Raw genomic sequence first — 17,134 nt, 5'->3', positions numbered from 1 at the left:
AAGGCCAGAGTTTCATTCCCAGTGCCACTGGCCATTAACTGCAAGCATCAGTGCAGACAGCAATACACCTCATCCACTCTAACAACAGAAATTCACGTGTAGTTTGGTAAGGAACCGGGTTAGGCTCTGTCAGAAAAACCTTAGATGAATGCAACACCCTTCATGGAAATATTAATCCTTATCTCAGATACAAGGTGGGGTTTTAGGTGTATTTTGGTTTACAGCTAAAGCACAGAAAACTTTTTGCCACACCAACTTCAGCTACAACCACTGACGACCCCCTTCCCAGCCAGGATATGTTTGTTCTATGAAAGCATCACGCGGAGCAGAGGGAATTGCCTAAAGTCGTGTACTGCTCAACTGTGATTTGTCATCAGGCGTGCCACAATGTTTCGCGTTTTTAATGCTATCCTCCGCCGGTGGGTACTCGATGGGGATTTCAATATCATTTTTACTTGAACCATTGTCTTTATGCAGTGCAGAAAGGTAACTATCATTTTTCTCAGTATAGCCGTTAGTTTTAGCCAGGGGGTGCTCCCGCTGACTGCAGCACAGCTGAGAGTCACAAGCTTTTGAGATGCAGGGTGAGCTGCACAGTAGCTGGGGGGTCTTGTGGTCAACGTACTCGGGCTGGATGGTCACAGCATGGATCCCTGCTTCGTGGAAAACCTTCCGTATTTTATAAGCAGCATCTTGGTAATCAGTAGGGGTTTGGCACTTGATATGAAGAGTAGCAATATTCTTCCCACCTGCAAGCTCCCAAACATGCACCTCATGAAGGCTGCTAACCCCTGGTACACGAGATAATCTGTCGGCTGGAAGACATGAGAGAAAGATATTAGAAGCTTTGGTGTACTGGCTAATTACTAGCTTTCCCATTAAGAGCCCTAGCTGCCTTTGGTTCAGTCTCCAGATGACCACACGAGCAGGCCACCCTTCCTTTTGGGTTCACCCCATCCCTCAGGCTCCCCAATGGCCATTCACAGAAGCAACGTTAGAGCACCACTTCCTTGGCCAAGACCCCGCATCTTCTGGTTCCCTTATCCCCGTGCATGGTGGAATTCCAGAAACAACCAGTGCTGCCCCGCAATTAACCAGCGTGGGCAACACCAGAGAGCTTCAAAAGTAACCAATCTTAATGGAATTTCTAGCTGTTTTGGAAGCCTTTTGGAAGAAGCTGCTGCAGGGTTCAGAAATATTGTAATTCAGTGTTGTTTCTTTCACAAACACCCCTCACAAAGCATTAACAGCTCAAGACTTGGTATTTTTGATGTATTGTTGGAGTACCACATTCTCAAAATGCATGCTTTAACTAATCCAGAGAGATTTGAGTCATGTTGCTAGGACACAGGCATGTGACTATTTCTCACGGTTCTTGAGAATTTAGAGCTATTATGAGTAAATAATCCAAACATGTCATTTCAGAAATAACATATGCATTGAAATATATCATTAAAATTAATAGCATTTCAACAAATATGACTTACTGAGTAGTTGCATATTAACACCTTTGGGAACCATCTGCAACAAAATAATTGAGGTCTCCTTGATAAGCGGGAATGCAGAAGACAAGATGATGACCACCATAATTATTGTCAGGCTCGGATCGATGTAGCACTGCCAATTACATGGAGCATTCCCCAGCGGAAGCACGTGGAAGATTGTAGCAGCAACTACCACGACCACAGATCCAAGTGCATCTCCCATAACATGCAAAAGAACACCTGAAACAAATGGCACAATTTCCATTAGTGGGTTGTTTGGGGTTTTGTGGTTGTGGGTTTTTTTTTTTGGGGGGGGAAGGCAGGAAAGGAGAGTAAAGCTACATTTTTCAAGTCTCTTCTACTTGACATGAAAAACACAGTATTCCAAGCACTAACATCATAACCAAAGTTTTCAATAACAGCTTTCAGAACAAAATAGCGAGGGAAATACTGACTCTGAACCACAGCTGCTTAAGTGGGATGCATTATTAAACATGTAGGGTACGCTAGCAACTGCGGTCCAACTGCAATGCCATGGCAACATAAAACGTGTTTGCTTAAATGCCTGCAGATTATTAAAGATACTGGCAGGCACATTATATCTCAATTCCCAATTAAAAATTGATGACTAAATCTATCCGTTCTCCCCTGGAAGCTAAGAGAGCCCCAGGCCACCCCCAGTAACAGTTATTCTCCTCCATCAGCTTCTGTGACACTGTTGAAATCTGAAAAATTACCTAAGTGAAACGTAAGCCCATTCCTATGGCTCCAAACACCATCAAACTCCAATTTTTGGATCAAGCTTGATTACTAGTCCCATTAAACCTTGCCCCACTGACACTACTAGCCCTCAGATCCCCAAAAAATCCGGATCCGGTCTGAGAGTTAGTCATATGGATGCCACAGTTTAATACGTGCCTGTACTACTCTAAACTGAGAGGAATGCTGGGTACCGCTTTTTACATCTATAGATATGTTTTTGCACAAGAGGTAAAGACACCAAACAGGCTCTTGTAATAACACATTTTTAGCTGCCCTTTCAACTACAACGACCAAAGTAGTCTTCTTGCTATAAAGTTACAATAATCTAAGAACTCCTTTTTTCTTCCTTTTTTTCTTTTTGACTACTTTACATAGTCTTCCCTCTTCCCTCCATTGCTCAAATGCACTCCAGTTTTGTCAGTCTTCACTATTCAGACTCAAAACCATGCCTAATTTGTAACATCTCTAAATATATTAAGTTAATTTCTTTGTCAACACTTTTTACTTGGAGCCTGTGAGAGAATAAAATGGACCATCTCCTTTGAACACCCCTATGACGAGCGCTTTCAAGAACTTCACTCCAATTTAATCAATTCCTCTGGTCTGGAGCAGCTGTAAAATGCTCTGAAACTCATCAACGAAGTGAAGACTTTTGACTCTTTGGTGATGCTGGACACTGAGTTAGACCTAGAATTGTGCCTGTGCTGCTGTTTCTTGCCAGCTCTTTGCATGAACGTTGATCTGCAGTGTGAGAAATGAAGGCAATAACCACGGGAGCTCCTCCAAATCGCTTGGGTCAGATAAGAAAGTACAAACTTCCAGTGAGCGCAGCTCTTTCTGCTGGAGTCAGGCCTGTTCTGCCCCATTTGGCAGACTCCCACAGGGCTTTACTCCTCCTAACAGTGTTGCAGTGTTTCCTTTTCCTTTACAAATAATCCCAATTCAGCACGGGCTATCAGCTATTGCACGAACAAGAGGGACAGGCAGGATGCAATTGCCAAAGCAACTAACTAGAGAGAGAGCACAGCTTAAAAAGACCAGGAAAATGTTTGAGAAAGTCTTTCAAATTAAGAAGAAAAAAAAAAAAAAAAAAAAAAGGAAGCATGTCAGAGTTATGATAAATGATGAATTGAGAATATGGAATTTGGAAAATCCTTATTTTACATTATTAACATTGTTAATATGTACATCTTGGTTACATATCACATGAAGGCCCAGACAGAAATTTACCCATTTCCCTATAGACCCCTTAAAGCTACTGTTACAATATCGAACCAAAAATGAATTTTTTAGTAAAGTCAGTATGGTAAGACCATATGTAATGCATAGTTCCCAACAGCTTGTGTTGGAAACTCTGAATTACTCTGCATATGCTCAAGAAGCAAAAGGGATAATTTTACATGACAATAATGAACCCAGTTAGGCAGAATGACTGGATTCCTATTCCTGCCACTTTTAAAAGTCAAGGAACCAATTACTCTGCCAATCCATTTTGTCCAGCCAGGTTTTCAGGGAGGCTCCGTTTCTATAATGTACAGAAGTTTTTGCCAAGTGATTATGAAGTAAGTATAGCTACATAACTAACTTACAGCAGCAAAGAAAAAACATAGATTTTGCATGAGAATTTTAAAGACAGCTATCTGTAAAGAGGCAAGGAATATTTGTAAGGACAATAAAAATAGATTTTGCAAAGATGACAGACTAAAGTTAAATAGCACTTAGAGAGAAAGTCTTTTTTATAAAACATTAAAGATGACAGGTATCTTAAACTAACGGATACAAAACTCCATATCCTTCAGACATTTTTGAAAGTTCCCAGCATCATTATGCCTAAGCATTGTCACTGAGGCAAGTAAGGCCTTCCCTAAAATATACTCATGGGTTTCTTATCCTCCTCTCCTCCATCCCTGAAAGTAACGGTTTACTTTTCCTGCTCCGATAATCTTTACTACTATAATGCCAAAATATCCAGTGAGACCAATTTCTAGACATTCAGGACAGTGCTGTGGCTCTAGCACGTGGTTTGATTTCCAAAGCATCTTCCCTTTCAGACGCATTCATGTAAGTCTAAAAATACTTTTGAAAGACAGGTAGACACACACACCAAAAAAAAAAAAAACACCACACCCAACCCCAAAAACCCCAGGTGCCTGACTGCCATGTCGACCTCTTTAAGCTGAATTCATGTGATGCCAGCTTACACAGCTTTGGAGGAATATCAGATGCTGACAGGTGACTATAATAAGCCTGAAACTACCATCCCGTTTCAGTTTTCTGACAGCCCTTTCCTTGAGGGCCAAACTCAATGTTTAACACGCTGAAAGATAACTGCTTTTGGCTCTGCTCAGAATAGGTATGTAAACGTGTACGCACAGAAACACACAGAGGGAGAAAGACACTTGATTAATTTATTCCTAAAGCAGCTATACCATTTCACTCCGCAGACACCCAGTGACGTGCCAAATTACAACGTAAGAAGGGCTGACACGGCCACAGGCTCTCTCAGGGGCAGGTTCACAGTTCAGTGACCCGGCAAAACACCGTGCTGAAGCACCAGTTTCAGCACCTTTTTCCTCACGCTGACTACAAAACACGGTTCACCTCGGGATTTAAAGAAATTCCGCTTTCTGCCCAAAAGCACTTTAAAGTTGAAAACTGCTCAAGTATTACAGCAGTGACACAAAGAAGTGCCTCACAGGTACCTGCTTTACCTTCCTATAAGGCCTCTAGTGACTTGAGCTTAGTGCAAGAGGCTTTGTCTCCTTTCCAAAAAAGTTCAGCTGCACTCTTCTAAAGAATTAAAATCAAAATGTAAACAGACTCAGAACAAAATAGCGTGATGCTGATTTGGCTATTATCTATGCTATTTCATACAAGCAAAACCTTTCTGCTAAAGATAACTGGGTCCTTATACATAGAAGAGCCCTGGGCTTTTGCCCCATTTTTTACTGATATTTGAGAAAAAAAAAAAAAATCTGAAATGGAAACCAGAAAGAGTTTAAAGTTAATACAGTATTAGCAGTATACTCCCGTGCTATACCTCTGATGTTCAAGGCTTCAGACTTTCTCTCTTTTTTCTTCTCAGGCCCCTCTTCAGGGCTTTTTTGGTCATTTGGTGAATCACCTGCATTCAAAGAAGAAACGCTGTGTTGTGTATAAGTTCTACAAACAGAAAAAACATCATCCTTCTCAAAACCAACTTATTTCAAAGATAATGAGAAGAAAATTAAAAAAAAAAAAAACCAAAACACCAAACCAACCCAAAACATTTTCCATGCAGCCCTCTGAGCAATGCCTCCCTCCCCCACCCCGAGGGGACACCCAGCAGCCCGGTGTAAAGTACAAGGTGAAAGAGGCAGTGGGTGCCCAAGTGAACTTAGTGAAATTGCCCAGGGCCCACGGGTGGGTTTGGGGCTCCAAAAGGGCCCAGAGGACAGGTCTGGCAGTTCGGCGGGTCCCGAGGGCGAACAGGAGGGAGAAAGGGGACGGGGAAGGATGGGGAAGGGTGTGAGGGGTGGGGAGAGGTGCGGGACACGAGGGGAAGGCCGGACGGCAAGGCGAGGATGCAGCCGAAAGGCACCTGCTTCATCCACCTGCCCCGTCAGGGCACTGCCGGGCACGGCCGGCAGCGTGGCGGCAGCGGGCGACGGGGCGGCCGGCCGGCGGCGGTGGCGACGACGGCAGCAGCCACCCCAGTCCTGGAAGACGAGGAGCCCCACGAGGTTGACGGCGAGGCCGAGGGTGCCGACGATGAGCACCAGCTGGGCGTCGTCGATGGGCTCGGGCCGGGCGAGGCGGAGGATGGCCTCCACGAAGATGGTGAAGCAGAGGGCGGTGAGGAAGACGGCGTTGCTGAGGGCCCCCACCGCCTCGGCGCGGCTGTAGCCGTAGGTGGCGCGGGGGCCCCGGCGGCTGCGGCGGGCGATGCGCCCCGTGGAGAGGCCCACGCAGAGGGAGATGAGGTCCGAGAGCATGTTGAAGGAGTCGGACACCAGCGCGATGGAGTTGCCCAGGTAGCCCGACACCAGCTCGGCCACGAAGAAGCCGACGGTGAGCACCAGCATGAAGATGAGGCGGCACGTCTTCCCCGAGTACCGCCCCATGGCGGCGGCGGCGGCCGGTACTCCTCCCCCGGCGCCTCTCTCCGCGTTTAGCCCCGGGGCATAGCCAGCCGCCCCGCAGCCAGCGCCGCCAGCCCGCAACAAGTGCGGCCGCCCCGGACCTTAACGCCGCCGCCGCCGCCCGCCCCGACGCGCCGCGCCGCGCCGCGCCGGGCCCCGCCCGCCGCCCTGCCCCGCGGGGAGGCACCGCCCGCGGCGCCGCCAACGCCGCCACCGCCGCCACCGCCGGCACCGCCACCACCGCCACCACCGCCGGCACCACCGGCACCACCGGCACCGCGCCGCCGGGTTTCGGGGCTGCAGGACACCGCCCGCCCCGCCGCTGCGGAGCGCGCACACACACACACGCACACGCACACACAGAGGCAGCGGGGCTCAGGGGTCGTCAGGACCGACCGTGGCTTCTCGGAAATAAATAAAATCGGAAATAAATAGGAAATAAAAGGGAGGCGCGAAGCTGGCAGGCCGGCAGAGCCACCCGGCCAGCACCGAAAGGCGGCGGCTGTCCGGCTGTCCTGGCCGCGGCTGTCCGGCTGTCCAGGCCGCTCTGCGGGGCAGCCGGTACCTCCGCGCCACCCAAACATGGGGAAGTTTCAGTGGCGGATCCCATAATTGTACTCCTGTGGTGCTTTATTGATGGCTCAAGTGGCAAATGGAAGGACAGGGTGCCATCTACTGAGGCAGGTCCTTTCCTGCAGCTGGCCTTTAAAAAAGGGGTGGCAAAGCAGTACCTAAGGGTGCATGAGAAAGACGGTTTCATGAGAAAAGATATGCCTATGAGAAAGATCGTTTCCTGCATTTTTTTTACCCTAAAGAATAACCTATAAGAAGCATAATAAATGAGTAAACCTCTATCTTGGTTTTGTAGATATTTTCTTCTTGTTGTTACGACAGGTCTTGGGAGAGCGGTGCCTCTGCATGCAAATGGAAAAAGGACAGAGCTGGACTACTAATACAGCATTTTGGGATGATGGGAGCCACTGGATAATCCAAGGAGGTGCTGGGAAATTAAGCCGCTCTCAACTACGGGGTTGTCAAAGATAACTGCTAATGTCACTAGATTTTCAGTGACTCCAGACTGGACTTGGGATAGATCATCGTACAACTCTTTTTCATGCTTGACTTCAGAAGTAGGTAAAAAAGAAAATCAGAACTTGGCCCAAGAATAATAAACTTAAACAAAAGACATAAGACCTAAAGAAAATAATGTCCTTAAAATTATGTCCTGCGAATCTGGAGTATTTCGGTTATGGAAGAGGCACACCAGTGCTGGAGGTACTGCTTCAGCAGCAACGATTCACACTTAAGTGTTGCATCAAACATTTCACCCCGCTTCACAAAGCATACATCGCTGTCAGATAATAAACCAGCATGGCCGGGGAGCACTATCAAGTCCCTCCTACCAAAGGTGGTGTTCTCCACAACCAGAAATTCATTAAATACCTTGGGAATTTCCTCTTTATTCTAACTCTGAAGCAATTGCATTGTTATTGCTGTTAACTGGGTTGGATCCCTTGCTTGAATACATCTTTTTAATGAGGCCTCTCAATTCCACCTAAATTCTGTGTAAACAACCAAAGCCTTTCTTGCATATAACCCAAGATGTATCTAAACCTCTGGAGTGGACTTAAGTAGCTATTTAGGGGACGGTCTCCCATGTATCTGCAAGGATTAACACACAGAACTCCCAAATAATTGGAGATTCTTGCGCGTGTCCTTCACACCTTCAATGCCCGAGCAATGAAAGTACCGTGCAATATTCAAAGTAACAAATGCATAAAAATAAATGTATTGAAAAGAACCTTACCATAAAGATAAACACAATAGTGAGAGCAGATAGCATAATTTACATCAACACACGTTCCAGGTCTGTAATTACACCTACCAAAATAAGATGAGAGATTTTAAACAGTCGTGCCAAATAAAAAGCAGTGTGACATAGGTAGAGCAAAAAGAGGAAAAATATGTAAGAGTTATGGGAAGTTAAATAGTCTATTAGATATAAACTTTAAAATTACAGAGTGTATCTTCTTTACTACAATTAATAATAGAAAATTCTGCCTCGGGCTCTTCACTTACAAGGAAAAAAATAATTTACTGAAGCCCAACTCAATTTTAACTGCATAGAACTAAAAAGAACTTCCAGCAGTTCTTATTTTAGGAAGACATAAGATACAGTAGCTGGAACATCACTAATCCTCCTGTGCAAAATATGCATTAGTTCTCTTTGAAAAAAAAAAGCAACATGTCATAGCCCTGAACTCACTTCAAAAACATAAAAATATCACTGTTATTTTGAAGAAATAGTGCTAAAAATGTTATTTTCAGCAAATAGGGCTGTGACTAAGTCCTCTGACACGGAGCGCAATTACAGATGACTCACTGAAGAAGTCAGAAGCAGTACATGTTCAGAGCCTCAGCTCTGAAGCTGTGCGTGCTGATCCATTGCTTCTTCCTTCTTCTGCCTGACAAGCTCACGCATCTCGGTCTGCTTCTCACCATACAGCGTCAGCCCGAGAGCCACGCGCTGACGTAGGAACAGAGCAATGCCTGTGCTGGGTTAGACCAGAGGTCCAGCTCTGAACTAGTTCCGGTTCCCACCGACACGTGTTGGAGGTGAGGGAACCGAACCTGCACAGTCTTCACAACACAGGGCAGCCACACATTCATGCAGAGGCACAGCGAAGGTCCCAACTATCTCCTTTACTTCCCAGAACTATCTCCTGTACTTCCCAGTACTGCCTCACATTTCATTCACTTTTTGTCTTCTGAGCAATTAGCAAACATTTTTATGGAACTGATCGTTCTCTCCTGATTTCTCTTTCTCCTCTTCTGACCAGCTATTTATCCATGCAAGGGCCTTTCCCTTTGCTGTGTGGCTTCTTACAAAGCCTCTTGGAAAGCCAAGCTTTCACTCACCCCACTATGCCTACAAGCGTCCCTGACCCTCTTCATCCAGGTACCACTGCCCCTTCAAGACAAATGACTCCTAAAACTGTCATCTCAACAAAACTACACCAATCATTCCTGTTCAGTAACTCATCACTTCCAATAACAAGAATAATTAGCATAGCTCAATCTTCAGAATAAAGTCTGCGTTATCCCTGTAGCTCTTTTGCACTTTGATCCTCTTCCACACAGTCCAAAAGGAAGACTCGATCCTGCGCGTAGGAGGCGCCGACCCCACTCCCAGGGTTTTCACTTGGGCTCTTCCCCCCTGGTGGACATGAACATTCTGCTTGTACCGATCCACTTGCAGTACCAGAAAGTTTGATCTCAAATCCTTTTAGAAAGCAACTATGTTTCTGGTTGTTTTACAGCGTGCTCAGCATCGTTGCGTGTTTTACGCTGACTGCAGACATTTGACAATTTAATGTTACAGTTCTGCTTATTTATGCAGTACTGAGATTGCCTGAATAAGCTACATACTATTAAAAAAACAGTCAACCTAAATGTCCCCAGATCCTCTAATTATGCTGAGTTCAACAAGTCACTCTTAGGAGGTTCAGAAAAGTTTGTCCAACACCCTAGTTTTTTGAATTATTTGCCGAGTTTAGTTTCAGCTACAATACTTCCAGAAAAGCTGTTACTGCAGTTTCCTTATCCTAGTTAGGCACAGGAATTGGTAAAGTTCTTACAAATCGGTAACATTATTACAAAGGAGACGACTTTCCTTCTGAACCCCAAAGATGCAAAGCACTCCTGTAAGCTTCAAGATTTCTGTGCCCCAAGTTTTTACAGTTCTCTACACACCGATTTTTAACACTTAGCCGCTGGCAGTCAGACCCCCTGGCCAATAGTCTATGCCCCCTATCCCAATAGGGGATGCTATGACCCCCTATCCCAATAGGGGATGCTTAGGTAGCAGTAAGGGCAGGGTAAGTATGTATCATACTTTCCCAGAACATCCTTCCATCTTTCAAGTATTTTCAGCTCAAGTGAGTTTCCGATCTGGAAAGCTGTATTTAGTAGCCCTCAATGAATTTCTCTTCCCTCTACTAGTCCAGCCTTTCACTCACCGACGCAGACTTCAACATTGCTTGGCAACAAAGTCCACACATCTTCTACCCATGCTGTGAAGAATCACCTCTTTCTCTCTGTTTTGAACCCGGATCCTGCTGGTTTCATCTGATATACCCTCGTTCTTGTATCAGAGGACAGAACAAACAGTCAAGGACTACTGACCTTCCCTATGCCACTCTTGGTGTTGCAGACTTCTGTCACACCCTCTTCAAGTTACTCATTTTCAAGGCGACGGGTTAAAATCTACTTAGTTGTTCCTTGGGGAGAGGCCATTACCAGCCTTTGAAAATAGGATATCCCTGTCTTGTTATGAAATATGACAACAGTAACAGCAGTAACAACGGTAATTTTCTTCCACTGCTGAATGAAGAATGAAAATAAGATCCCTCATAGCCTTCTGGCGCTGTAGAATTTGGATGGTTAAAAATCATGAAAATAAAGAACTAATTACTAACGCTATAATTAGGAGAGATCACTCTTCATCCCGCTTATCAAAGTCCTGGCAGAGATTACTTTTTAACCCATCATAAAAATGCTTTACAAAAGATATTTCAGGAATGAGCTCGAAGAAACTAGAGAATGAAGGAAACAAGCGCCCCCCGTTCCCCCCCCCCCCCCCATCACTGTATGTGATGTCATGCCACTTTACGACTGCGGGGAGAAAAATATTACATTTGAGCTAAAAAGCGGAGGCTGACCCCAGGCGCATTACTTTTAAAGGCAGCATCCCTAGCTGTAAGAGCCTGAAATGCAGTGGGTGGGTGAGAGCGGACCTTTAAGCTTTATTCCAACAAGACCTGGTTGACAGCCCTGAAGGCTCTCGTGAAGCTTGCTTCTTTAAGTTAAAAATGCTGGATCAAATTCATAGCAAATCTAAACTGAAACAATATGTGGTCGGCTTTTGCCACAGATAGATAAATTTGACCGCGAAATCAATCACAAAACAAACACCTGACCTTGTTGTGGAAGATGGTTAGTACGAGAGTATCCTGTTTGCAGGTGGTTTGTTCTTTGCTGTTTGCTCATTTTACTTATATCTCCCTCTAACTCTGCTCAGAACCATACCTGCAAGAGGAAGAGAGGGTCTCTCGGCATATGCTGAAGGGCAGGAGGGAAATCAGTTCTTTAGCTCTGCTTCAATCCGGGGAGCAGAAGCCCAAAAGTTAGCCCTCCAGCAAGAGTTCAGCAGTCTGCATGGAAGTTTTATCAGTGTCTTCAACAGAGTACAGAGGTGAATGTCCCTGGCTTTTTTTACGCACAGGTGTGACTCTCCATGACAGTCCTGAAACTGTCCTGGGGAGGGGAGAGACCATGGGCTGGCCGGACACAGAACAGATTTTTTATGCCCTTCCAAAAAGGGCTTGAAGAGAGTGGAAGGTCAGTCTGGAATGATCAACCTGTGGAATTGTTTAGTTCCTAGCCTGGAATGTCTTCTTTGTGTTAGATTTTTTTCTATTTTAAGATGGTTGTTCAGTTTGTTAGTTACAAACCACCGTTCCCTGCTCTTAATATCTAGCATAAAGAAACCTTTTACATAGCTTAAGATATACACAGTGAGTTTCTGCTCTAGCACTCAGATAGCGCTTCCCTGAGTATTTCAACTACTTGATAATTCACTTTTAAAAAAGTGTAGTTCTGTTAAGTTTCCCATATAAACATACGTGTGTGTATATATATCTCCATATAATAACTTTTTCCTGCTGGGAGCATGTTGCAAAGAACCTGAAGAGGAGAAAGCCACTCAGTAATTTCATCATTGCAAACTACATTGAGTCCTACACAAAAACTTCATTTTCTATCCCAGCAGCATTTCTAGACTGAAGCTGATACCAAACCTGTGCGTGCAGCAAACTCTCTGCTTCTGCAGAGAGTCCAAATGAAACAGTTGCAGTTAACATATATAACATGTCAACCTTAAAAACCTCCATTGTATTGAAACGGTTTATGACTTTGAACTCAGTTATCTTACAGTCCTTTTTATTTCCTTACAGCTCACCACAGATACTGTGATGTAACTCAAACAGTCTGTCTATGCCTTTACTATGAAATTGGTTCAAGGTTGAGAGCGAATGCAGTTACCCAAAGTTCAGTGGTACTCGCACTGTTGGAATGGAGGTTCAGAAGTTTTGATCTTACCTTTATGCTGTTGCATAAACCATTCAGGGATGCTTTGCTTGCTTTACTTATAGGCTTAAAATTTTCGTTCTGCGCTTTCTGTTGTGGCCAAAAGGTAGTCCCGAAACTTTTACTTGTTTTGATGCAAAATTTTGTCGTTGAAAACAATTGGGGAAAGTAAAATGTCTCTCCCTTAGATTATCTCCTGAGGTTTCTTTTAAGAGAACGAAGCATTCAGAACAGATCTGAAGAGAATTTAGTGAAGTATCTTGCTGAATAAACTTCACAGTCTCTTCCCATCTGTCTCGTCTTTCTTAAAGAGGCTGGATTAGAGCTTCAGCTCCTATAAGTTAACACAGATCTGGTTACCTTCGGGGTAGCTGCTCAGAAAAGCTTTGGGAGAATTTGGTAAGGATTATTTGGCACACTATTAAACTGAAGAAGACCTTCAGAAATGATACATGTCTTAGGTATCTGACAAACACTTTAAATTACTTTGAGAGTTTCTCTTGGCCTTTTTATTCCCTTTGGGAGGACTACGTCCAGTAATGCTGTAGAAAGCAAAGCCAGAAAATCTAAATATTTGGTTAGAGTAGGCTTTGGTTACCTGCACGCCAACACACTGACACCTCTGGGATTTATGGAAATCAATGCATGAGGCATGTGTCCCTTCATTTATCCATACTGTGTTGGCAAGCCATTAGGAGTTGGATGCCACAGTGCACTACGCAGGCTGCATAATTCCGTGAGGATGAGGATGTGTGAACGAAGCAACTGTCTGTTGGTAAACTCCGGTGCTGCGCATTCGACAATCTGTGAATGCAGCCAGGGGATGAATTGGCTTGAAGTGCTTACTGAAGGGTTGGTGCTTTCGGGGAAAAATAGCATTGACCTGGTGAAGATATACTTGAGAGAGAGGTAAAATATAGGTAGTAATGCTGATCTGAAGGTAAAGCTTTCAGGCTTTTCAGGTGTGAAAAGCACAGTAAGCCAAAGGTTTGTTGTTACAGGTGTTGCAGCCAGGGTTCCTTCCCGTTCCTTGAAAAGGTCCCAAAACCGTTGGCCTGGCTTAGCCCGGCACCCTTTCAGCAGAAACCTGTTCAGATCAGGGAACTTATTTTTCCCTTCTTAAATGCAGGTGAGTGAAGTGACCGTGAAATTCTTCACATGGACAACCTAAGAACCTGAAACCCTCTGCTCTGGATCTCTAGTCCCCAGAGCACTTTTGGCTCGATCGCTACAGATTGTTGGGTCTGTTGAATCAGAAAGCACTGCTAAAAATACAATCGATTCTCAATACCTGCACGCTTCGGCTTACCAGCTCTCCACTGGAAAGGCCTATGGCGTTAAGACACGGGTCAAGCAGCCGCTTATCCACTTATTTTGGCCTATAAAAGTTCTCGCTTCCCCCGGGATCAGTATGTTTGCAACAACAGATGTGAAAATTGAGTTCAGAATATTATAGCAACAAAGCCTTCCCAAATCACCCAGCCAGTTAAAGCCAACGCCTCTCCCCATCTCACTTCATTCACACACGTATACCCCCAACTCTCTCCTATTTACGAAAGCCTGGAAAAAGAAATATGCCTCACAGCCAGCCTCAAAATAAACAAAGTCATTCTACATATGGTCCCGGAGGAGAAAGGAGGTATGTTTTCCACTTACGTGACTGCTAGCTTACATGCCACCTCTTATCTGAGAGACAGGCTGCTGGTCCGCACTGGGATAGGAAAATCAAGGCCCAACAGTGTTATTACATAAAAAGCTCACGCACATGCCTGCTAAATTGCACCTACCTGAAGGTAAAAGCGAGCCACTCGCCTGCTAACACGCAACACGTTTTATTTGATGAGTCGTGAACTGTGTGAAGACCATGAGGTCTCTCATGAGAAGACTGGGGCTGTTTCTCTCTGCCCCAGCCATTTTATGGGTGGCTCAGTATCGGATGGATTGGGCCGGGTGACATCTTCTTCATTTCCTACCTCCCCCCTTCCTCCCCGTGCAGATCACAAGACGACAGGACAAATGTTTTTTCCATGTTAAATCTTTATTCATTTTCTCAAGACAAACAGCAGAGAATTACCGTAATCAGACTAATGTGGTGCTTGTCAAACTGTGGTCCCCCTAAAGGCTTAAAACTATATAAATGAGTAGGAGAGACAATCACACTGAACCGCACGACCAAGAGTAAGCTGATCCCTGTGTGCAGTAAAACAGGCTTCTGTATTTTTATGACTATAAAGGGTATGGCCCTTTATAAAGTTTTAAAGTTGTCTGGTATTTATTATAAGAGCCTGAATATTTTTTTTCAGCTGCTTATTACTTTGCCATATTCTTCATTTTCATGCCAAAACTTTCTGCGTAAGATACGAGACCTCAAAATTGTCAGAAAAATCTGGCCAGAGCCGCTCTGTCATTTCCAACGGCAACAGTAACAAAACCGCTTCGTGAATGTTAACTTCTGGCAAAAAGTTTCTTAGGGAAGTTTTAATATTTCTATGTTTTACCAAGTTATTTCCTGGATTTTAAGTCAAAGCAATAACCGGTCTGTGCTGCCCTCCACGCTGCTCTGGATGGCCCAGCTGGCCCCAGGACCTCGACACGGCAGTTCCTTTAGAGAGTGTAGAAATATTTTATACCTGTGATAGCTGCTCTGGGCCAACATCAAAAGAAAGAACAGGGGCATGTCCTCCCCGTACTCTTGCTGACCTCTCCCCTTATTCCTAATGTAGCGTGGGGAACTACACTCTCTGAATCAAGTGCAAAGATGGACCTGGAGGGCAGAAAACCTTAATTTAACGTGATGGGAAGAGACAGGTGCTTACAGCTGGCAGAGGGGACAGAGGGGAATTTGAACTTTCTAGAGAGAGAGAGAAAAAGGCAAAAGGGGACGGCAGTAGATGAAGACTTAGGGAGTCAGACACAGAGCAAAAGGGTAGCAAGAACCAGAAAGAAGAGAAGGGGGAGGGACAGAAAATTAAGGGGTGAGAGGCGAAACAAACCCAGCTGATGCGTGGAGGAGGGAAATTGGGTCTGCCTGGGTAAGCAGGTATGGCAGCTTGGAAAAACACATTTAGACTTGCTCAACAAGAATATTTGTACTCCGATGAGGCATGCATGTTGCGATGCTGTACATGAGGAATACAGAAGTAGCACAAGGGAAAAGGACGGAGTGCCGGGCTGGCACCTGTAAACACCGCCCTCTGTGTCCACTGGATCTCAGACCTGGCGAGCAACGCTCGCTGTAGCCACGGCTCGCTCTGCCCCTGCTGTCAGTGGCATCCAGGAAACCCACCAGCTAATTTTTCCTTCCCTGATGGTAGACCATGCAACGGAGGAATGAGACGAACTGTTGGCTCTTGTGATTAATCACGGCACTAATACACGTGGAAGAATTTGCTTCAGTGGATTTAGATGTTCCCGCTGCCCTCAGCACCCACAACAGAGCACTAGACGACTGAACCGCTCTCTGTATTTATTTTCTGCATTGTATTCCTCAAAGCGATGCAAACAGCCACATACAAGAGAGGAGAGGGCCGTTTAAATCCGTTCCCTACTTGGGGAACAGAGATTTGAAGGCAGCTCTGCCACTTGCCAGGAAAGCCTAAGAGATAGAGGGCTACACAACAAACCTTTACCCTCCAGCCAACCGTCACTGATGTCAGGAGATTGCTCTGGTGTCACCGAGGGTATTGCCTGTGGACAGCTGGATTCAGAGACCATATCCATCCACTTGAATTTCTGCTAGTGGCACTGACGCACTAGAAAATTTGCCTCGGCTTCCATCTCCAGGAAAGAGTATCTTTTCCTCATACACAGGATGACGAGAGAGAGAGATGGAATCCCTCTTTTTTGTTGTTGTTTTATTTTAACATATAGATAAAATATATATAAAGCATATAAGTATACTTTTCAGAGTACCACTATCTGGGGAATAACTTTTCTTTTAAAAGAAATGTAATAAAAATCGCACTTGTGCTTAATATAGAGAGAATTAGAGGAAATAAGTGGGGATTATAAAATCAAGTCCGGAAGAAAGTAGCATTCCCTCTACAGTATAAAATGGCATTGTCTTGCCTGTAGGCATTACCGCAAGCAGAGGAGATTCACCGTACCAGAAATAGAGAGGCAAAATCACAGATCTACACACGGTGTTTATGGGATGGTACAAAATTCATCCCTGGCTTACGCAACTGAAATTCAGTTGAAAGCAAGGTGGAATTGCCGGGTATTTGGATGTGGGACCATCGGAGGGGAGAGGGATGGCTGTGTTGTCCCAGAGAGCTGTTAGGAGCAGGATCCTGGAAATTCAGTGAGAACGGCATTTACCTACACAGTTGCTATTAATTTCAGTTAATTCCCTAATTGCCTGACACTCTCCACCTTTGGTTTTAAGTGCTGATGTGTTCTTCCTCCCCGACTTCCCCCAGAGGCACAAATTTGGAAGCTGCCTCCCAAGAAGCCATAATACACAGAGACTTCGTCGGGAATTGCTGACAGTTCCTAACATAAAAGCCCATTAAATCCCCCTACTAATTACGTACCACCACAACTTTAATCTAAGAGCAGGTCAAATTTTGAACAGTTGGGAATCGAGACAAACGGGCAGCAAAATAAGTTGCGCATCTG

General features: G+C 44.9%; 1 protein-coding gene across 1 annotated transcript; it reads right to left on the bottom strand.

Moving 5' to 3' along the window:
* Positions 1–339: 339 nt before the first annotated feature.
* SLC30A10 (solute carrier family 30 member 10) lies at positions 340–6,349 on the bottom strand (the record flags this gene model as incomplete). The annotated part of the gene is made up of 4 exons (XM_082481645.1): positions 340–815; positions 1,488–1,724; positions 5,287–5,370; positions 5,827–6,349. The coding sequence occupies 4 exons, from the start codon at positions 6,347–6,349 to the stop codon at positions 340–342; spliced, it is 1,320 nt and encodes a 439-aa protein (XP_082337771.1).
* Positions 6,350–17,134: the final 10,785 nt, after the last annotated feature.

This window comes from Vanellus vanellus (assembly GCF_965231255.1).
Source record: "Vanellus vanellus genome assembly, chromosome: 3".
Lineage (NCBI taxonomy): Eukaryota > Metazoa > Chordata > Aves > Charadriiformes > Charadriidae > Vanellus > Vanellus vanellus.
The sequence above is the reverse complement of the archived record's forward strand: the minus strand, read 5'-3'. Positions and strand labels throughout refer to the sequence as shown.